The sequence below is a fragment of the Salvelinus sp. IW2-2015 genome, linkage group LG21, assembly GCF_002910315.2.
Source record: "Salvelinus sp. IW2-2015 linkage group LG21, ASM291031v2, whole genome shotgun sequence".
NCBI classification, from domain to species: domain Eukaryota; kingdom Metazoa; phylum Chordata; class Actinopteri; order Salmoniformes; family Salmonidae; genus Salvelinus; species Salvelinus sp. IW2-2015.
The window spans coordinates 1,700,888-1,723,761 of record NC_036861.1 but is presented as its reverse complement, the minus strand read 5'-3'; the positions used below and the strand labels follow the sequence as shown (position 1 = coordinate 1,723,761).

Here is a 22,874-nt window from a genome sequence, read left to right as displayed (position 1 = left end):
GTGTGGCTCAGTTGGTAGAGCATGGCGCTTGCAACGCCAGGGTTGTGGGTTCATTCCCCACGGGGGGACCAGGATGAATATGTATGAACTTTCCAATTTGTAAGTCGCTCTGGATAAGAGCGTCTGCTAAATGACTTAAATGTAAATGTAATGACTGTCGACCAGGAAGTTTTGATGACGTGGCACAGTCTGGAGTAGAATAGAATCTGAATCTTTATTTATTATTTTTCTCCCCTAATTTCCTTAGTCACTTTAATAGCACAATGTTAAATTGTTTCTTCCCGAGCCAAATTGAACTGAAATTGACACAGCTTTTAAGTTGGCGAAGACTGGGCGGCGAGATGCCAAGAACAGACCGAGCAGATCAGGTRCCCAGCACTGCCCACAGCCATTGGCACAAGTGGTCAGATTTTTATACCGTGCACTGGAGAAAATAACGGACTAATTTGTTGAAGTCATCCAATATTTTGCCAAGACATGCAGTGAAATCAAAATAGGCCTTGAATACTAAATGTTTATTATTGCCTAAGCTATTAGGGATGTTATTACCATGCTGAATCTTGCAACTAATCAATCCATAGCCTATTATACAGCCATCAATCAATAAAATTCAGCAACAACAAATATAGTCTTGTATTGAATTAATTTCCCCCAATCAATGTCAATAATAGGAACAATTTGGATGTTGTAATATTTAGGCTACTATGCAAGTCACTAATTGCAAAGTAGCCCAGCATTCTGAAATTATTAATTATTTGTGTTATTTTGTGTGTATTTTTTTGTATTGCTAGATATTACTGCACTGTTGGAGCTAGAAAACACAAGCATTCTGCTGCACCTGCGATAACATCTGCAGATCTGTGTATGCGACCAATAAACTTTTATTTKATTTCTCTCTTTCATCACTTCACGCTACAGGGAGAGAGAAATGGGGGAGGGAGAGGGAGACAAGGGACACACTGAACACAGAACGCATAGGATTTGCGGAAGTGAGGGAGCGGGTGGGGCTTCGCTGGGAACCGGAGAGAGATAGAGATAGCGAGAGAAAGAGAGAGAGAGAGAGAGAGAGAGAGAGAGAGAGTGGTCAGACTTGTGAGGCTTTTTATTCTAACAAATGAGACCGTATGTTTGACCCCGGGGTTCGCCTGCTTACAACAGCAAGCTGGATATATTTATGCGTGCACTCGCTCGGTCTTCGTTAGAATAGAAATGGATGTCGTTTTTTTGTAGGCGCTTATCTGTGCGATAATGAAAGAACGCTTTAAATAGTTTATTCGCTCGTAGCCTATTTATGGTAGATAGCGCTTTGGCCYTTCTTTATTATAAGACAACGGGGATCCATCAAACAGCGGTAGCTATGTGAAGCGTTGAAATCGTTTATTCCCTTTCGTGAATTGAGGAATAATTATGAACAACGCGCAAGATATGTCTCCCGATTTTGTCTTGATGCGCCTGGTTTCCGCGGCCGAGGATGACCGCTTGGACGAGGAGAATGGGAATCTGTCGTCGGGTGGAGTGGTGACAGGACTCGGTAAAGAGGTCTTGGCTCATAGCAACATGAAAGGGGGCTTGGAATTCTCCCGAGATCCCAAGACAGGCCTCGCGCATTCCGGCCATCTCTCGTCGCTGAACAATGCACAACAGAGCGGCGGAACGGCGGCACCTGACACCGGGGTGATGGCGACTAGACCGTCGGTGTCTATTCCTCCTCCACACAACGCCATGGAGGCCAAGGGCTTTGAGTTCGCTCACAGAGGCGGCTTACGGCCTCAGCTCCTTGTGTTTCCGAACATATTGAGGGATGGTGAGGAGATTTTAGACCGTAAATCCGACGGTCGGAATCAGTCGARGGAACATATTGGTTTGGACAAGACCTCCGGCTCTGTCTCCGACATAAGCGGAGGCATCAATAACAATACGCTCAGCGCCGGCGACGCGCAACAGCAGAACCATCTGTCACAGAGCTGGGGTCTGCATCCCCGGGTGGCATTATCCACGGTTGCTGCCGATATCGAGGGAGGTGAGCTATGTCATCGGCACCGTTTGATCACCAACCCATCAGACTGGCCTCCCTTATCGGATAAATCCAATCCTCTCACCATGATAGAGTCGAAATGGGGGTGCACAACCGGGGAACTGCCCGACGGCCCAGTGTTCGACCTGGCCAGAAGATTCGGGGAGCTGGGGCTCGGCGCGGTACCCAAGATATTATTCAAGGACGGGGAGATGCCCCAGTGCTCGTGTCAGGGTGCACATGGGCCGGCACCGGCGGGGATGGGGCATGGGGATGACCCGACTGAGACTAGCGATGCTTTGTTGGTGCTGGAGGGGCTGGGGACTGGRGACGTGGCCAGCCTGGGTATCACTGGCTGCCCGGAGGACGATTCGGATGAAAGTCGAGCACGTCGAGTTCAAAAGATGTCCGGTGCATTTTCTCTCAGTAGCTTTCAAGCAGAGTTGACCAGACAGATGGAAGGGGTGGCTGGAGAACCTTGTCCGTCGGCGCACGGTGACGMACAAGTATGTAGCCTGCATGGAAACGCACCTAACCCAACTCAACCGAGCCCGGGAGATACAGAACAGAATCCGGAGGTGTCGAAAATACCTGGGGCCTCTGCGGCTACACCAAGCTCGGACCGACCTGTCAGTCCAAACCCTAGCCAGGCATCAACACCCCGGAAGCGGGCAGACAAGTGCGTCAGTGYGCCCCGGACTCCAAACGGTCGGGGAAGCGATGGAGAGAAAACACTAAAAGTTCCAGGGAAGTCCAGAAAGGGCTCACTTAAAATACGCCTGAGYAAACTTTTCAGAACTAAAAGCTGTAGTGGTTCCAATAGCCTTCTGGATAAGAGGCCATCAGTGGCCTTTTCAATCTCCTCCGCTGGAAGTCTGATGGATGTGGCCAGTGGAAGTGGTGGGGAGCATGACGTGGACAGGTAAGGACTTCCACACTTTTAAGCATTGTGAGCAATTACTGATTGTATGCCTATAATTTATAGTAGGCTATAGAKGTCAACTCATTTATTGWTKGWYMMMRKKSYMRGKWAWWWTKKWRRRSCYWWYCYWAAAWAWWAWWWTTTYYWWYMRGRWWWTWWWRGMCCMWWAMYKKYMRRMWWWTTTYMAAAWYYTTTTTTTTTTYTTCTAAATCTAGGCTACCTAGCTAATATCTATTTTTCACCCTATCACCTCTATATTCCATCCCTCTATAACKTATTTCATTCCTATTTTGCTGTCTTTCTCTTGCCATAGCCAACCCAGAATGACCAGGGCCCAAAGTGCCTTCTCTCCTGCTTCCTTTGCTCCTTTCACTGGTAAGGGGCTCTGCCATTTCTTGGCTGAGGAGGCAAACTCTGGTCCAAGAACTCACGTAACTTTACTAGCATCACTCTCTTTCTCTATCATTTCCTTTCTCACATTCCCTCTCTCTCTTTCTCTTTCCTTCTTTCCATTTCTGGGTGCAGGTGAGACTGTTTCATTGGTGGATGTGGATATTTCGAGGAGAGGAGCGAACACTCCGCACCCTCCCACGCCTCCACCTCCGCCACGCAGAAGTCTCAGTCTATTAGGTACTTTACCTCCTTTCTTTCTCTCTGTTCTTTCTCTCTGTTCTTTCTCTCCATGTGTGTCTCTGTAGAGTTGTCTATTTTTCTCTGTGTTTCCTTGTGTCTCTCCCTTACTTGCACGCATCTCTTTTGCCTATGTTTCTACCTGTAGGCAAACACAAACACTAAAAATGATTCCTGCATACCCTCACTCACCCTACTGTCCTATACCCACCGTATTACCTCCCTCTCCTGAAAGCTATATCACAGTATGTAAACATGCCCATTCTGTTCCATGGTGATGGAGAGCCTAATAGCTTTACACCATCTCTGATCCCCACGGCAACACTCACATCAACAGCCATAAGTCTGAGGGACTGTTGTATTGTGGCCTTATAGACCAGTGTTTCTCAACATCGATCCTGGGGACCCACCCTCTCGACCTATCAGAATTGAATGTTCAGCCAAGCAGTGGTACAAGGACAAACCAATTTACTGAATGTCACGTTGAATCACCCATTTCTGGCAACCTACAAATATAAAATGACATYGGATGTCGTTTTGATCTGTTAATTACCCTAGAATACTTCAAGGAGTACATTTAAATAAAAATAAAAATATGTATAAAAAAACTAACAGTACAAAAAAAGGTTGAGATGAAAACTTCACATCACAGTGGGTCCAGAGGAGCGGAGTTGAGAAAGCCTGTGATATAGACCCCTCCCTGGTCTGAAACCCCCCCTTCCCCCCCTGCTCTGTTCCAGATGACATAGGTGGGCCGCAGCCTGGTCCTTTCCTAGTGAGTGTTATGGGGGCCTCCCTACAGTCCCTCCCCCTGCCTCTTCCTCCTCCTCATCCCTCCCATGCCACCATCCAGCATAGTATCAGCCTCAATGGTAAGACACCAGAGAGCAGAGGGCTGGGAGCTGTGCATGGGGCAAACGGGCGGACGGTGTCGTGATAGAGCACGTAATGGCCAGAGCTAAGACTCTGAAAAGACCATAATACAAAACAGTACCAATATGATATATTTATAACGCTGTATTTATAAACATGTGTGAATATATCAGTAATCATAAACATGTATAACATCTGCAGTTGTGAATATATATGTAACATAAAACCTATATGCCTGTCGGCCAATGCCTAAGTTCGTAGAGTGATGTGTTGTGACACTTGCGTGTTGTGGTGAAGGTTGCATCATTTCCCTCAGGTGAAATACTGTAAGTGCTTGTATTCAGGAAAGACTATACAGACCAGTCAGCGTGGAAATGAATCGTGAAGGTGCATGGTGTGCTGTCGCGAACCAATGCTTGTCTAATCTTTTTATTATATGCCTTGAGAATTAGTATTTGTGGCACTTGGTCTGTCTAAGCAGTCTTGCTCAAATTGAACACTGTTATCATCTATTAGTAACAAGTCCTAACTTGAGATCTATGCGTGTGACTTGAACTTTCTTGCAACTCCCATTTATACCAAATGCAATGGTTTGGGCTACACATTCATATCATTSTGTCTAACTGAATATTTCTCTATTTGTTTCAGATGCATTCCTCCGGGCCCTGCCTCACTCCACCTCTTCACAGCTCCTCTCAGCTCCTCCCTCTTCCAGGTTGGCCCCGCCCCCAAGGCTCTGTCCTCTGAGGCGGCCTGAGGCCAGCAACTTCACCGCTAGTCTGAGAGAGCTGGAAAAGGTAATTGCGACACACTCAATGACACTCGCAAATACACATACATATTGACTGAATATAGACTCACTACTAATCGATTGGGTTACATACTAACAAATAGGTACAAATATTTAACTGATGATAACTGCCTTGGTGTTAGTGGGTGTGTGATAACAAACCGTTAATTGATGATAACTTCCTCATGACATTCCTTCAGTTCTACGTTTATATTCGATTCTACGGATGGTGTGTGTGTGTGCGTTTGTGCCTGTGTGTATGTTTCTATGATATTCGTTCATAATCACCTACATGTCTATCCCCAGTGTGGCTGGTACTGGGGCCCTATGAACTGGGAAGATGCAGAGATGAAGTTGAAGGGGAAGCCTGACGGGGCGTTCCTGGTGAGGGACAGCTCTGACCCCCGCTACATCCTCAGCCTCAGCTTCCGCTCCCAGGGAGTCACACACCACACGCGCATGGAGCACTACAGAGGTGAGTTACACACACCACACGCACTTGGCGCACTACAGAGGTGAGTTTACACACACCACATGCGCATGGAGCACTAAAGAGGTGAGTTCACACACCACACACACGCATAGGAGCACTACAAGCGGTGAGTTACACACACCACACGCGCATGGAGCACTACAGAGGTGAGTTACACACACCACACGCCGCATAGAGCACTACAGAGGTGAGTTACACACACCACACGCCGCATGGAACACTACAGAGGTGAGTCCTGTGTACTGTAAATACGCAGAAACGCACACAGTCAGTCAATCACACAAATATAAATGTTGTAGCTACTCACTCAGTCAGTATGTTTATTAACACACATACACACACACGAAGGCAGGCACATACACACATGCACTCACACAGACACACACACGCACACAGAGCAACATGGTGAGTCACCCGCACACAAAGTGGGTGAACGACAAAGACATGCTCGCAAATATACATGGCATACGCATGAAGCACTTCTAACAGGATTTACTCACAGACAGACACATTCATCATGCAGTGTAAATATATGACAGACAGAAAGCATGCAGTTAATTATATTTATGTTTTACACATACTGCACATATCAGCCACCCAACCCACGGGGTAGTTGAGAAAAACAAGTTTGATACATGACATATGATATAATACGTGCCTATAACAAGTAATAAAGCATTATACCTGAACACTTAAATAAAGTGGTACCACAAGGTTCTATTTCATTCCCCTTTAAATGGTATGTACGTGTGAGTGTTCGGTGTAACCTTAAGATGTGTGTCCCTTCCATGTCTCCATCTATAGGGACATTCAGCTTGTGGTGTCACCCCAAGTTTGAGGACCGATGTCATTCTGTGGTGGAGTTTATCGAGCGAGCCATCATGCACTCCAAGAATGGAAAATTCCTCTACTTCCTGCGATCACGTGTGCCAGGTAAAAAAACGGCCCCCATTCCTACACGGCCTAACCAATTAGATGTTTATGTGAACTACCACGTAGTGTAGTGGTTGGAATGACAGTAAGCATAGCATACACGGTTGCTGAGAGGTTACGAGCATCTGTATTTGGTTGTTTGTGCTCATTTGTGTGTGTGTGTGTGTGTGTGCGTCGAATGTGTGTGTATGTTCCAGGGCTCCCCCCTACCCCGGTGCAGCTGCTCTACCCAGTGTCCCGGTTCAGCAATGTCAAGTCCCTGCAGCACCTCTGCCGCTTCTGCATCCGACAGATGGTCCGCATCGACCACATCCAGGAGCTGCCGCTGCCCAAGTACTGCCATACTCAATTTATCAAAATATTTATTTAGTCATTCATTTTAACCTTGCATTCTCTCCTGAGCTTTGACAGAAATGCCTCAGCATATTATTTTAGTCTAAATAAATAAATCAAGGAAATAATCCTTGATTGCTGACAGACTAGACATGGATGATGTGCTTTGAGACCAAGTGAAAAGTGCTATATGTAGCAGCTGTACTTTAATGCAATCCATCATCATCCTCATCAGTTTCCTTTCTTTTACGGAGTGTTATACACAGAGAGAATACTACCTCGCATGCTAAACATAATGTAAAGGTATCTTTTTGCATTTGACYTCTCTCTCTCCAGACCACTGATCATGTACCTGAGGAAGTTCTACTACTATGATGCAGAGGAAGAGATGTACCTGTCAATCAAGAGCATTCGACCAGGGGCTGGAGTAGAACAAGAGGCCGAGTCTCAGACGTAACTGGAAGAGGTGTCTGCTGGTCTGCCAGTCTTCCAGCATCAGCCAATCAAAGTCCTCGGCACCCTGTGAATCCAGTCGGCTGCAGTCAAAGGGATCCAGATGACCTAGCCCTTCTCTTGACTTTGGCCAATGAGAGTAGAAAGGGACAGTAGTGCAATGCTGGATAATTGTCCATACGGAGTGCACACATGGGGCAGGGACAAAAAAGGACACAGCCTCGTTGAGAACGGACTGGAGAACGGACTCTTCTAGCCTGTAACAACCTGAAAACAAAAAACAACAACTTGAACCTAGACTTTGAATCAATCCCTAGACAGATATTCACTGTACCTATGAACTGAAGTTGATGCACTGGTCCATTTGTACTACTATTTTTTCCAATTACATAATTTCCTTGTTTTCTTCCCTCCTGTTGCTATGAGGGTTGTTGTGGACTCCAATTGGCCCACAGGAGGCCATGGTTGATCTTTGTTTGTTGGTTTTAAWTGTCAAAAAATCCCTGATTGTAACTTGCTCATCATTCTGTTCCTCCGTACCCTAAGCTGGCCACAGGCTCAGCATTTTCAGTAAAAGAGAAAARATATGGCTTCCCTCTTTTGCACAATCATTTTTAATTGACTGAAGTAAAGTGGTAGTAGGTGCCAGGCTCACCGGTGTGTCAAGAACTGCAACGCTGCTGGGTTTTTCACGCTCTACACTTTCCTGTGTGTATCAACAATGGTCCATCGCCCCAAAGGACATCCAGCCAACTTAACAAAACTGTGGGAAGCTTTGGAGTCAACATGGGCCAGCATCCCTGTGGAACACGTTTCACACCTTGTAGAGTCCATGCCCCGACGAATTGAGGCTGTTCTGAGGGTAATGCACACCTCAATCCACACATACAGTTGAAGTCGGAAGTTTACATTTAAATTCGGTTTGTCACAATTCCTGACATTTAATCCCCAAAAATTCCCTGTCTTAGGTCAGTTAGGATCACCACTTTATTTTAAGAATGTGAAATGTCAGAATAATAGTAGAGAGAATGATTAGTTCAGCTTTTATTTATTTCTTTCATCACATTCCCACTGGTCGGAAGTTTACATACACTCAATTAGTATTTTGTAGCGTTGCCTTTAAATTGTTTAACTTGGGTCATACATTTTGGTAGTCTTCACAAGCTTCCCACAATACGTTGGTGAATTTTGGCCCATTTGTCCTGACAGAGCTGGTGTAACTGAGTCAGGTTTGTAGGCCTCCTTCTCGCACACACTTTTTCAGTTCTGCCCACAAATCTTCTATTGGATTGAGGTCAGGGCTTTGTGATGGCCACTATAATCCTTGACTTTGTTGTCCTTAAGCCATTTTGCCACAACTTCGGCAGTATGCTTGTGGTCATTGTCCATTGAAAGACCATTTGCGACCAAGATTTAACTTCCTGACTGATATCTTTGAGATGTTGCTTCAAATATACATATTTTCCTGCCTCATGATGCAATCTATTTTGTGAAGTGCACCAGTCCCTCCTGCAGCAAAGCACCCCCCAACATGATGCTTCCACCCCGCGTCTTCCGGTTGGGATGGTGTTCTTTGGCTTGCAAGCCTCCCCTTTTTTCTCAAACATAACGATGTCATTATGGCCAACAGTTCTATTTTTGTTTCATCAGACCAGAGGACATTTCTCCAAAAAGTACGATCTTTGTCCTCATGTGCAGTTGTAAACCGTAGTCTGGCTTTTTAATGGTGGTTCTGGGAGCAGTGGCCTCTTCCTTGCTGGGCAGCCTTTCAGGTTATGTCGATATAGGACTCGTTTTACCGTGGATATAGATATATTTTGTACCTGTTCTCCAGCATCTTCACAAGGTCCTTGCTGTTGTTCTGGGATTGATTTGCACTTTTTGGGGATATACGCTGTCATCTCTAGGAGACAGAACGCGTCTCCTTCTGCGCTGTATGACAGCTGCGTGTGTCACATGGTGTTTATACTTGCGTACTATTGTTTGTACAGATGAACCTGGTACCTTCAGGCGTTTGGAAATTGCTCCCAAAGATGACACTTGTGGAGTCTAAAAACAAAAATCTGAGGTCTTGGCTGATTTCTTTCGATTTTCCCATGATGTCAATCAAAGAGGCACTGAGTTTGAAGTAGGGCTTGAAATACATCCACAGGTACACCTCCAATTGACTCAAATGATGTCAATTAGCCTGTCAGAAGCTTCTAAAGCCATGACATCATTTTCTGGAATTTTCAAGCTGTTTAAAGGCACAGTCAACTTAGTGTATGTAAACTTCTGACCCACTGGCATTGTGATACAGTGAGTTATAGGTGAATAATAATCTGTCTGTCAACATTATTGAGAAAATTACTTGTGTCATGCACAAAGTAAATGTCCTAACTGACTTGCCAAAACTATAGTTTGTTAACAAGAAACTTTGTGGAGTGGATGAAAAACGAGTTTTAATGAATCCAACTTAATGTATGTAAACTTCCGACTTCAACTGTACATAGTGACACATGCCACTGACACACACATGCAGGCCTTCATGAGGAGGCGGGAGGGACAGTGCAACTCAACTTTGGAAGTTGATCTAAGTTTGGTCACTCAGTATATGTCATTCCCTGTGTGGTGTTTTTGCGTAATGATGAGACATGGCCCTTTCAATCCATACAGACTGATGTATAATTAAGTAGTAGTGTAAACAGCATCAAGGTCAAATGTTTTACTCTATCAGTACACCTTGATAACTAAACCACCAATGACAAACACACCCTTGTTATAGTCGTCGGGACCAAAAAAAAAAAAAAAGCCAAAAAAAAAAAAAAAAAAAAAAAAAAAAAAAAAAAAAAAAAAAAAAAAATGAGCACGCACAAGCATAAAGGCAATGTCAATCTTAACACAGAATAGTTTTAAACACTTGCACATGACAAAAACATCAACTCATCCTGTAATTTTGACTGCTTTGCTTTTTAGTTCCCCCCTACCAAACATATGCTTATTTCATAGCCCTTTTTTCATTGTTATCCTATTCATACACACACACACACACACACACACACACACACACACACACACACACACACACACGAAGGATGATTTTAGGAGAACAAGGACTGCTCATACACACATGCTCCTATGTTGGGGGCCAACTTAATGGATGGACAACACATGAACTTGACATCTAACTATGCCAGCAGTATTGGTGATTTGCCTCTATAGAGAGAATCCAGTTGTGTAAATGGGTTTGTGATTATACATTGAAATAGGAAATTGGATAAGAAGGCCCAGCAGGTCTACACTAAGGGTTTAATAATTTTATATTTTCAAATCTGAGCTGAATTTTTTGTATAATTGTTTTACTGATTGTGTTGAAATGGAAATGACCCTAACCATGAACTGGTCTTTTGTTGCCGACTGGTTTCAAATTCTTGCCCATACTCTATACACATCAAACTCAACTCTGGACCTTGAAGCCAGTTCCACTGCTTGTTTTCATTGTTCCCCTCTAATCAGGGACTGATTTAGACGAGGTGGTAAAATGAATGATCAGGTAGAACAGAACACTTGCAGGCTTCCGGACCTTGTAGGGTAAGACTTGAATACCCCTGCTCTATAGGCGTATTATCCATGTCATATATCAAATCAGACTAAAAATGGTAGGCCACCAGGTGCTAGTGTAAAGTGGTACTATAATGTTTTAATAAGCAGAAATACACATCTGATAGTTCCCCTAGACATAATTTTGCAAGCTTGATCATCGTGCATAATAAGCCTATTTTGCATGCACTCAATGATCAAGCTACTACACCTGTAATAGATGACTAATGACTGGGATATTCACATAGGTGTAGGTGAGTATTTAGAAAACATGCACATGTTATTACTATAGATTACCTGAGGATCTACATCACTACAGATCAGCTGTAATTTAGTTTGAGTGACAGAAACAAGTTTGTAACAGCTTGCCCTGTGCCCTTATCAGCACTGCCTTCATACCTCGTCATCCGTAAGCCTTATGTTGACTATGACAGACTGAGTATAGCCTATCCATTCTAATAACATATTGTATCTGTGCTTTGTCGCAGGTATTACCTGAATCAAATGGCTTAAAACAAGCTCATTGATCAAAATGGATGTCATTCTGAGTTTGACCGATTTGTCCCATAGAGCTCTTATTGGACATTATAGACGTCATTTAAATGTAAAACCATTATAATAGGCCCTTTGCCTGTTCCACCTTTTCCCTTAAAACCCACCCCATTGACCATAATCTATATACTCCATTGGTTAAAATAGCGTCCATCGACGGTTGTGTGAGGTTTCAGGTTTTTCATTGGCTAAATAGAATTTCAATCACATTGAGAGCTCGTGTCTACTGGCTGGCCTGGGCATCCTTCATTCAACAATAGCGCGTGGATTGGTCCATGAGCGTGGGCGGAATCTTCCAGGGGCTTGCTCTTGAAGGCTCACGGAGAGCGAGTTTCGTCATGAGCGGTGGGTAGGAATTAAAACATTGGTGTTTATATTACATTGTACTTCGTAAAACAATTTGGTCTGTGTTAAAGAAAACACATCGAACAGTTTGTGCTGGAAATTCCTTATGTTTGAGGTTGAGTAGGAGCATTGTGCAAGCCAGCTATGCACTTCCGGAAAAGGGCTGCCTTTTTTTCCAGTATCAAAGAGTTTGATTTGCTACGCGTATCTAGCTTAGCATACTAGCCAGTAAAGCTGAATCCTGTTTGTAATTTCAGCTACCGTTAGCTATACATTGATGCTAATCATTTTCGATATTTCACATTAAAACAAATTCCACATGCACGTATCGCAATGGGCTGTCTGTTCCACTCACTTTGAAAAGTCAGCTGCACGAGAAAGTATTTGCAATGCTAGCTAATTGTTTCATTTCTGACTGCCAGTTAGCCAGCAAACCATTTCGCTTGCAAGAAGCTATCTGTGTACGTTTGATGGCGGCGCTATTTTCAGGCCGCGCTCCCCAAAAAATTCTAAGCATGAAATATCAGATTTTAAAGAGACAGTTACATTGGTCACGATTGCAATTGACCCCAATAATCCACAGTGCATATTATTTGTACAGTCCAATTTTTGTATTAATACTCTCGCGATACATTATCATGCTTGAGCTATTTGTGAGATTGCGTGAGAATTCAGCCAAATACAGTAGTCACCAACTCACTGTACACAAGTAGTAGTAGCCCTCTGCTGTGCCCATTTGCTAGCTAGCATACTGTCTTTTTTAGGGACTTTTAATTCTGTACTTCGTAGACGAGGAGTTGTAGTTGGCAATGCATGAGTATGACTATCTTTTATTGGCATAGACCCGCCCTTTTAGTACGGATTAAAGGTTACAATTTACACCAAAGTCTGATGTGACTGGCATTCACGGGTGGTAGCTAGCCAGGCACAACTAATCAATTAGAGTTGCAGTGCCCATTTTCCTTTGTGTACTGTGTCTTATTTGAATACCTTTGCATGCGTTTAGGGCAAAACAGCTCCCTCGGATTTAATAATTTCCTGAATCTCTGCAGCAGACGTATTGACAGTGACCTGCATTATTTTTGGTACTTGAAATGTGTTAGACTATTTACAGTATATGCAATGTGTGTTTCCATGTATGTTGCAGATCAACAGGACAGTATGGCCACCACTGTTGCTGTCAGTCCCAGCGAGTATCTCCAGCCCTCTGCCACTTCCTCTCAAGTGAGTCACAGCTAGACTACTTCCTGCTTGTCCTCGGTAGTTCTCGGATGTGTAAATATCACGCAGTGGTGTCTTAAAAGTAACCAAGGGGTTCATTATTTGACTAAAGCTTGAATACTGAGTCCAGCAATGCCATCCTATTGTGAATCATGAAGTTTGCAGTTTATGTATTTTATTGGTTGCCAATGGTGAGATGTAGCTTAACCTCCTGTATGTAAACTGTGTTCCACCTAGGGCTGTGTGAAATTCATGATAACTCTCTATTTGTTTAAAAAAAAAAACTTTTTCTCCAAGCTTTGCTGCACAAGAGTCACTCCACTTCAAAAAGCACAAGAAAGAGCATTGACACCCACCATCTCCGATTGTTCAGAAATCGTTTCTGTAGTTAGTCCTGAAACATTTTGTTGCAATATAATTTGATATCTGAGAAGTAAAGCCGAATGATGGCACCCAAATTGGCCATTTTAATTTATAAGATTCATATCTTCAATAATTATAGTACCTAACATCGAATTATGACCATAATTATTCCTAACAAGGAGTAAGACATGAGGAATCCAATAAAATTATCAAAAGCCACCCACGGACCCCCCCACGCCAAGCCCACCCCAACAACCAGTATACAGTATCAGTTCTCTAGCTCTAACTAGTAGTATGGAGCTGCTGCTTGGAGTATTGTTTCTTCAACGTTTCTAATATATAATATTACCGTTCAAAAGTTTGGGGTCACTTAGAAATGTCCTTATTTTTGAAAGAAAATCTGTTTTTCCCCCATTAAAATAACATCAAATTGATCAGAAATACAGTGTAGACATTGTTAATGTTGAAAATGACTACAGTTGTGGGCAAAAGTTTTGAGAATGACACAAATATTAATTTCCACAAAGTTTGCTGCTTCAGTGTCTTTAGATATTTTTGCCAGATGTTACTATGGAATACTGAAGTATAATTACAAGTATTTCATAAGTGTCAAAGGCTTTTATTGACAATTACATGAAGTTGATGCAAAGAGTCAATATTTGCAGTGTTGACCCTTCTTTTTCAAGACCTCTGCAATCCACCCTGGCATGCTGTCAATTAACTTCTGGGCCACATCCTGACTGATGGCAGCCCATTCTTGCATAATCAATGCTTGGAGGTGGTCAGAATTTGTGGGGTTTTGTTTGTCCACCCGCTTCTTGAGGATTGACCACAAGTTCTCAATGGGATTAAGGTCTAGGGAGTTTCCTGGCCATGGACCCAAAATATGGATGTATTGTTCCCCGAGCCACTTAGTTATCACTTTTGCCTTATGGCAAGGTGCTCCATCATGCTGGAAAAGGCATTGTTCGTCACTAAACTGTTCCTGGATGGTTGGGAGAAGTTGCTCTCGGAGGATGTGTTAGTACCATTCTTTATTCATGGGTGTGTTCTTAGGCAGAATTGTGAGTGAGCCCACTCCCTTGGCTGAGAAGCAACCCCACACATTAATGGTCTCAGGATGCTTTACTGTTGGCATGACACAGGACTGATGGTAGGGCTCACCTTGTCTTCTCCGGACAAGCTTTTTTCCGGATGCCCCAAACAATCGGAAAGGGGATTCATCAGAGAAAATGACTTTACCCCAGTCCTCAGTAGTCCAACCCCTGTACCTTTTGCAGAATATCAGTCTGTCCCTGATGTTTTTCCTGGAGAGAAGTGGCTTCTTTGCTGCCCTTCTTGACACCAGGCTATCCTCCAAAAGTCTTTGCCTCACTGTGCGTGCAGATGCACTCACACCTGCCTGCTGCCATTCCTGAGCAAGCTCTGTACTGGTGGTGCCCCGATCCCGCAGCTGAATCAACTTTAGGAGACGGTCCTGGCGCTTGCTGGACTTTCTTGGGCGCCCTGAAGCCTTCTTCACAACAATTGAACCGCTCTCCTTGAAGTTCTTGATGATCCGATAAATGGTTGATTTAGGTGCAATCTTACTGGCAGCAATATCCTTGCCTGTGAAGCCCTTTTTGTGCAAAGCAATGATGATGGCACGTGTTTCCTTTCAGGTAACCATGGTTGACAGAGGAATAACAATGATTCCATGCACCACCCTCCTTTTGAAGCTTCCAGTCTGTTATTCGAACTCAATCAGCATGACAGAGTGATCTCCAGCCTTGTCCTCCTCAACACTCACACCTGTGTTAAAGATATACTTCCCCTTAATGCAACCGCTGTGTCATATTTCAAAAAAGCACACCATGCAATAATCTGAGTACAGCGCTCAGGCACCAAAACAAGCCATACAGATACCTGCCATGTTGTGGAGTCAACAGAAGTCAGAAATAGCATTATAAATATTAACTTACCTTTGATGATCTTCATCGGAATGCACTCCCAGGAATCCCAGTTCCACAATAAATGTTTGTTTTGTTCGATAAAGTCCATTTATGTCCAAATACCTCCTTTTTGTTCACGCGTTTAGTTCACAAATCCAAATTCATGAGGGGCAGGCACACCTTAGTCCAGACGAAAAGTCAAAAAGTTCCATTACAGTTCGTAGAAACATGTCAAACGATGTATAGAATCAATCTTTAGGATGTTTTTATCATAAATCTTCAATAATGTTTCAACCGGACAATTCCTTTGTCTTTAGAAATGAAGAGGAACGCAGCTCGCTCTCACGGCCGCACGCATGATTTAGCTCATGGCCTTCTGCCAGACCTCTTAGTCAAACAGCTCTTATGTTCTCCCCCTTCACAATAGAAGCCTGAAACAAGGTTCTAAAGACTGTTGACATCTAGTGGAAGCCTTAGGAAGTGCAATCGGACCAAATTTACACTGTATCTTGGATAGGCAAAGACTTGAAAACCTACAAACCTCAGATTTCCCACTTCCTGGTTGGATTTTTCTCAGGTTTTTGCCTGCCATATGAGTTCTGTTATACTCACAGACATCATTCAAACAGTTTTAGAAACTTCAGAGTGTTTTCTATCCAAAGCTACTAATAATATGCATATATTAGCTTCTGGGCCTGAGTAGCAGGCAGTTTACTCTGGGCACCTTATTCATCCAAGCTACTCAATACTGCCCCCCATTCATAAGAAGTTAACGAGAGAATCACTAACATGATGTCAGCTGGTCCTTTTGTGGTAGGGCTGAAATGCAGTGGAAATGTTTTTTGGGGATTCAGCTCATTTGCATGGCAAAGAGGAACTTTGCAATTCATCTGATCACTCTTCATAACATTCTGGAGTATATGCAAATTGCCACCATACAAACTGAGGCAGCAGACTTTGTGAAAATTTATATTTGTGTCATTCTCAACTTTTGGCCACAACTGTATTGTAGCTGGAAACGGCTGATTTTTATTTTTATGGAATATCCGCATAGGCATACAGAGTCCCATTATCAGCAACCATCACTCCTGTGTTCCAATGGCACGTTGTGTTAGCTAATCCAAGTTTATCATTTTAAAAGTCTAATTGATCATTAGAAACCCCTTTTGCAATTATGTTAGCACAGCTGAAAACTGTAGTGATTAAAGAAGCAATAAAACTGGCTTTTAGACTAGTTGAGTAGAAAGAGGAGTGGGAAGTGTGTGTTTGTGTGTGAGAATCGGGTGATGTTTTTTTTCCTATGTTCAGAGAAATTAGCCATTGAAGTCGCTTGCATTCTTTACCATATATTAGTGTTAAAGTACCAAGGTTTTTCCTGTTGTCGCTGTTCCTTCTACTGCCACCACAACCTTTTATGAATTTTGCTGGTCTCTTGTGTTTCAAATCAAATTGTAATTAAAGAGCAGTAGTAAAATAACAATAGTGAGACGATATACAGGGGGGTACCAATACAGAGTCGATGTGTGGGGGAACCGGATAGTTGAGGTAGTATGTACATGTAGGTAGAGTTATTTAAGTGACTATGCATAGATGACAACAGAGAGTAGCAGTGGTGTAAAGGGTGGGTGGGGGGTGCACTCCAAATAGTCTGGGTAGCCATTTGACTAGATGGTCAGGAGTCTTATGGCTTGGGGGTAGAAGCTGTTTAGAAGCCTCTTGGACCTAGACTGCTTGCTGTGCGATAGCAGAGAGAACAGTCTATGACTAGGGTGGCTGGAGTCTTTGACAATTTTTAGGGCCTTCCTCTGACACCGCCTGGTATAGAGGTCCTGGATGGCAGGAAGCTTGGCCCCAGTGATGCAATGGGCCGTTCGCACTACACGCTGTAGTGCCTTGCGGTCGGAGGCCGAGCAGTTGCCATACCAGGCAATGATGCAACCAATCAGGATGCTCTCGATGTTGCAGCTGTAGAACCTTTTGAGGATCTCAGGACCCATGCCAAATCTTTTCAGTCTCTTGAGGGGGAATATGTTTTGTCGTGCACTCTTCACGACTGTCTTGGTGTGATTGGACCATGTTAGTTTGTTGTTGATGTGGACACCAAGCAACTTGAAGCTCTCAACCTGCTCCACTACAGCCCTGTTGATGAGAATGGGGGTGTGCTCGGCCCTCCTTTTCCTGTAGTCCACGATCATCTCCTTTGTCTTGATCACCTTGAGAGATTGTTGTCCTGGAACCACACTGCCAGGTCTTTGACCTCCTCCCTATAGGCTGTCTCATTGTTGTCAGTGATCAGGCCTACCACTATTGTGTCATTGGCAAATGATGATGTTGGAGTCATGCTTGGCCACGCAGTCGTGGGTAAACAGGGAGTACAGGAGGGGACTAAGCACGCACCCCCGAGGGGCCCCCGTGTTGAGGATCAGCGTGGCAGATGTGCTGTTGCCTACCCTTGCCAACTGGGGGCGGCCCGTCAGGAAGTCCAGGATTCAGTTGCAGAGGGAGGTGTTTGGTCCCTGGGTCTTTAGCTTAGTGATGAGCTTTGAGGGCACTATGGTGTTGAACGCTGACCTGTAATCAATGAACAGCATTCTCACGTAGGTGTTCCTTTTGTCCAGGTGGTAAAGGGCAGTATGGAGTGCAATATAGATTGCGTCATCTGTGGATCTGTTGGGGTGGTATGCAAATTGGAGTGGGTCTAGGGTTTCTGGGATGATGGTGTTGATGTGAGCCATGACCAGCCTTTCAAAGCCCTTCATGGCTACATACGTGAATGCTACGGGTTGGTAGTCATTTAGGCAGGTTACCTTGGTGTTCTTGGGCACGGACTATGGTGGTCTGCTTGAAACATGTAGGTATTACAGACTCGTTCAGGGAGAGGTTGAAAATGTCAGTGAATACAATTGCCAGTTGGTCAGCGCAGCGCATGCTTGTAGTACACGTCCTGGTAATCCGTCTGGCCCTGCAGCCTTGTGAATGTTGACCTGTTTAAAGGACTTACTCACATTGGCTATCGAAAGCGTAATCACAGTCGTCCGTATTGGACGAGTCGCTGGTACTTCCTGCTTTAGTTTTTGCTTGTAAGCAGGAATCAGGAGGATAGAATTATGGTCAGATTTGCCAAATGAAGGGCGAAGGAGGACTTCGTACGCGTCTCTGTGTGTGGAGTCAAGGTGGTCTAGATTGTTTCTTCCCTCTGGTTGCACATGTAACATGCTGGTAGAAATGAGGTAAAAAGGATTTGTTTCCTTGCATTAAAGTCCCCGGCCACTAGGAGTACCGCCCCTCGATGAGCATTTTCTTGTTTGCTTATGGCCTTATACAGCTCGTTGAGTGCGGTTTTAGTGCCAGCATCGGTTTGTTGTGGTAAATAGACATCTATGAAAAATATAGATGAAAACTCTCTTGGTAAATAGCGTGGTCTACAGCTTATCATGAGATACTCTACCCTCAGGCAAGCAAAACCTCAAGACTTCCTTAATATTAGATTTCGCGCACCAGCTGTTATTGACAAATAGACATAGACCGCCACCCCTTGTCTTACCGGTAGCAGCTGTTAAGTCTTGCCGATGCACAGAAAACCCAGCCAGCTGGATATTATCCATGTCGTCGATCTGCCACGACTCGTGAAACATACGATATTACAGTTTTTAATGTCCCGTTGGTAGGATAGTCTTGAACAGAGCTCATCCAGTTTATTCTTCAATGACTGGACGTTGGCCAATAGGACGGATGGTAGAGGAGGTTACCCACTCACCGACGAATTCTCACAAGGCACCCGGACCTGTGTCCCCTGTAACGGCGTCGCTTCTTCATGCGAATGACGGGGATTTCGCCCGGGTCTGGTATCAGCAGTAAATCCTTTGTGTCCGACTTGTTCCACCCCTAACCATTTCTCTCTCTCTCTCTCTCTCGCTCTCTCTTATCCTGTACAGGACTCCCAGCCCTCCCCACTCGCCCTCCTGGCCGCCACCTGCAGTAAGATTGGTCCCCCTGCCGCTCAGGTCCCTGTCAGCGCCCCTCCTGCCCAACCCCAACCTCGCCGTCTCCTCCCCATCAAGCCCGCCCCCATCGCCCCCGCCCCTCCCAAAAACCTGGGCTTCCTGTCCGCTAAAGGAAATGTGATCCAGCTGCCAGCGGGCCTGGGCTCCAACAGCCCCGGCACCCCCATCGTCCTCACCATCCAGCAGAGCCCTGGCCGCTCGAATCAAACATCCAACATCCAGTACCAGGTGATGCCGCAGCTGGGAGGCACACAGACCATCCAGATGATGCAGCAGGGCGGACAGATCCAGCTCATCCCGGGTACCAACCAGGCCATCATCACCACGCCCATGACGGTTCCCCAGCCGCAGCCCGCTACCGCGCCCATCACCCCACAGAAGACGGTGGCCATCAAGCCGTCCCCCAGGGGACGGAAACCCAATGCAGCCAACGTGGTGCGGCTGCCCAGCGGGCTCATGCTGCCCCTCAACGTAGCCACCGGAGAGGAGCCAGCGGCAGCTCCTCCCCCTCCAACGAAGGGCAGACGAGGAAGGAAGAAGCTGGTGGCAGCAGCCCCTCCACCACAGACCACCTCTCCGCCCCCCGAGCAGATGGAGACGATATTGTTAGAAGCCGGGGAGAATATTATTCAGGTATGTTTGTTGTTCTGCTGCATTTGGTGTGGGGTCAACCATGACTTGTCGACTAGTTCACTTGCTTGATTGGGCTACAAATGGGTACTAATTACTGAATGTGTCTACAATGCTTGTGAGTGAATGTAAATGAGTAATGATTTCATCTGTATTTCTCAAACTCAAAGTGCTATGCTTTACATGAGGGTTATCCTACTCTATCACCCCTTCAACCTCCAGTATTGGGGTCCCTGTATGAGTAAGTGTTGGACAGATTTAGGTCTGTGTCTCATTGCTGCTCTCTCGGTGTTCTCCCCAGGCGGGTAACCAGCTCCTGATCGTGCAGAACACCGGGTCGGGCCAGCAGCAGCTGGTGCAGTTGGTGCAGCAGAAACAGGAGCAGCAGGTGGTCCAGATCCCCCAGCAGGCCCTGAAGGTGGTGCAGGCCGCCTCCGCCACCCTGCCTCAGGTCCCCCAGAGACAGCCTGCACCCAGCCTGCAGCCAGAGCCCACTCAGGTACACACACAAGTTGTTAGAGATCATCAATGTAGCTCTCTCAGCAAACTGACAGATATAGGAGTTACTCAGAGTAGTTAGTTAGGATGCGAGGTGATTTGTCGATAGGTCAGTCAGAAGTTGCCAATGTAGTCATGCACACAGGCCACACACACACTCACACACACAAAACACCTGCAGGTGCTGCATGCACACCACCTCTCTACACTCACTCCAGGCTACCCACATGTTTTTTTTTTGTTTTTGTATGTAACCTTTTTAAATAGGCAAGTCAGTTAAGAACAAATTCTTATTTACAATGACGGCCTATCAAAAGGCAAAAGGCCTGCGGGGACTGGGGCTGGGATTAAAAATAAAAGTATAGGACAAAACACACATCACGACATGAGACAACACTACATAAAGAAAGACCTAAGACAACACAGCATGGTAGCAACATCACATGACAACAACATGGTAGCATCACAACATGGTAGCAGCACAAAACATGGTACAAACATTATTGGGCACAGACAACAGCACAAAGGGCAAGAAGTTAGAGACAACAATACATCACGCGAAGCAGCCACAACTGTMAGTAAGAGTGTCCATGATTGAGTCTTGATTGATTGCACATGCGCTTTCCAAACAGCTGAAATGTAATGAAACCATAGAAGTGGAAGTGGGCCTTTAATACAGAAATGTGTCCTAATCTGACAGACTTGTTCCATGTTAGTCTGACACCCCTGTGCTCCTCTCAGCTGCTGATCAAAACGGCATCAGGCGAATGGCAGACTGTGCAGCTCCAGGAAACCACAGTTTCCACGCCCTCCGGCATGGTCACCACCACCCTATCGTCCGTGGGGGCCACCAAGAGAACACTGGCGGGGGGCAGGAAGGAGAGGACCCTACCAAAAATAGCTCCGGCGGGGGGGATGATAGCGTTGAACGCGGCCCAGCTCTCCTCAGCGGGCCAGGCCGTGCAGACTATAAACATCAACGGGGTCCAGGTGCAAGGAGTGCCCGTCACCATCACCAATGCAGGAGGTGTGTGTGTGTGTGTGTGTACTGTTGTGTTCGTGACAAATATAAAAAGTGCTTGTCCGTATCCAAATCCACAAGGGCATATCCATATCCTGTCTATTTCCATACTGTCTTCCTTTAAAAATGGTTTGCATTCCAATGGACTTTTAGCAAGCTAATGGAGGCCTGCATGTGTGTGTCAGTATGTGTGTGTGGGCATGTCTGTGTAAAGTATGTTTATATATGTACAATATATGTTTATTACTCATCTGCAATATGTTAAAGTTTCTCTACTGTTCTTTCAGGGCAGCAGCACCTGACAGTGCAGACGGTGCAGGGCGGTGCCCTCCAGCTGGGCGGCGTGACCTCCCAGGGCCACCAGGTGCAGATGGAGCAGACTCTGGCTCTGGAGTTGCAGGGCCAGCCTGGGGAGAAGAAACGCCGCATGGCCTGCACCTGCCCCAACTGTAAGGACTCCTGGGTGACCACATACTTTTGTGTATATATAGTGTAGTTAAGTTTGTTTTCTGTTGGTGTGCAGGCCCGGCGAGGTAGGGAAGAGGAAGCACATCTGTCACATCCCGGGCTGCGAGAAGACGTTCCGGAAAACGTCACTCCTCCGGGCCCACGTGCGCCTGCACGACCGCGAGCGGCCCTTCGTCTGCAACTGGGTCTTCTGCCGGCAAACGCTTCACGCGCAGCGACGAGCTGCAGAGGCACGCCAGGACACACACAGGTCTGTCCACCGCAGGAGACACGCTGATACACACTGTAGGATGAGTGTAGGTCAGTCTGCCAACACACTGGGTATTCTGTTCAGTAAAGAGCACCGTAGCAAAACGTTTTTGCAATGGATAATGACAATCCTGTGTTCTTATTAGACAAGTTCAGATAGTACCGTCCCTGTTTTCAAAATGTTTTCCACCTACTGAACACACCCAGGACACACACAGAGGAGGTACGTACACAGCAAAGTTACACAAGTCAGTCGACAATACTCCATACGCCAAATCATTCTGATACACCATTGTGTTCACCACATGTCAGGACTCAAGCAGTACAGTAACATACAGTATGTTAAGTTTTGCTTAAGTTTTCAGGACTCAAGCAGGCACTCAGATTTGTTGCAGAGATTCCCTTCAGCAGAGAAGGATTGTATTGCTCTTTCATAGTTTGTTTATGCAGGAAAATTAAACCACTCATTATTTCTGTCTTTTCCTTGCAGGAGACAAGCGCTTCGAGTGCAACCAGTGTCAGAAACGGTTCATGAGGAGCACCATCTCACGAAGCATGACAAAACACACATA

The 22,874-nt window shown here is 45.3% G+C and overlaps 2 protein-coding genes across 3 annotated transcripts; both read left to right on the top strand.

Annotated features, from left to right (window-relative positions):
- The first annotated feature begins 1,005 nt into the window (after positions 1–1,005).
- Positions 1,006–8,031, top strand: socs7 (suppressor of cytokine signaling 7). 2 transcript variants are annotated; one of them, XM_024014033.3, is made up of 9 exons: positions 1,006–2,936; positions 3,250–3,311; positions 3,462–3,566; positions 4,307–4,438; positions 5,088–5,236; positions 5,536–5,704; positions 6,527–6,655; positions 6,853–6,988; positions 7,325–8,031. In XM_024014033.3, the coding sequence occupies exons 1-9, from the start codon at positions 1,408–1,410 to the stop codon at positions 7,443–7,445; spliced, it is 2,532 nt and encodes an 843-aa protein (XP_023869801.1). In that variant the 5' UTR covers positions 1,006–1,407; the 3' UTR covers positions 7,446–8,031. The 2 variants fall into 2 exon arrangements, with proteins under 2 accessions (XP_023869801.1, XP_023869802.1); XM_024014034.3 differs by lacking the exon at positions 4,307–4,438.
- A 3,788-nt stretch (positions 8,032–11,819) lies between these two features.
- Positions 11,820–22,868, top strand: sp2 (sp2 transcription factor; the record flags this gene model as incomplete). The annotated part of the gene is given in 10 exon segments (XM_024014023.2): positions 11,820–11,917; positions 13,065–13,141; positions 19,368–20,069; positions 20,368–20,565; positions 21,306–21,591; positions 21,873–22,044; positions 22,100–22,247; positions 22,249–22,303; positions 22,793–22,840; positions 22,843–22,868. Coding segments are annotated over 10 exon segments (1,782 nt in total), but the record flags the coding sequence as incomplete, so codon positions are not given.
- Positions 22,869–22,874: the final 6 nt, after the last annotated feature.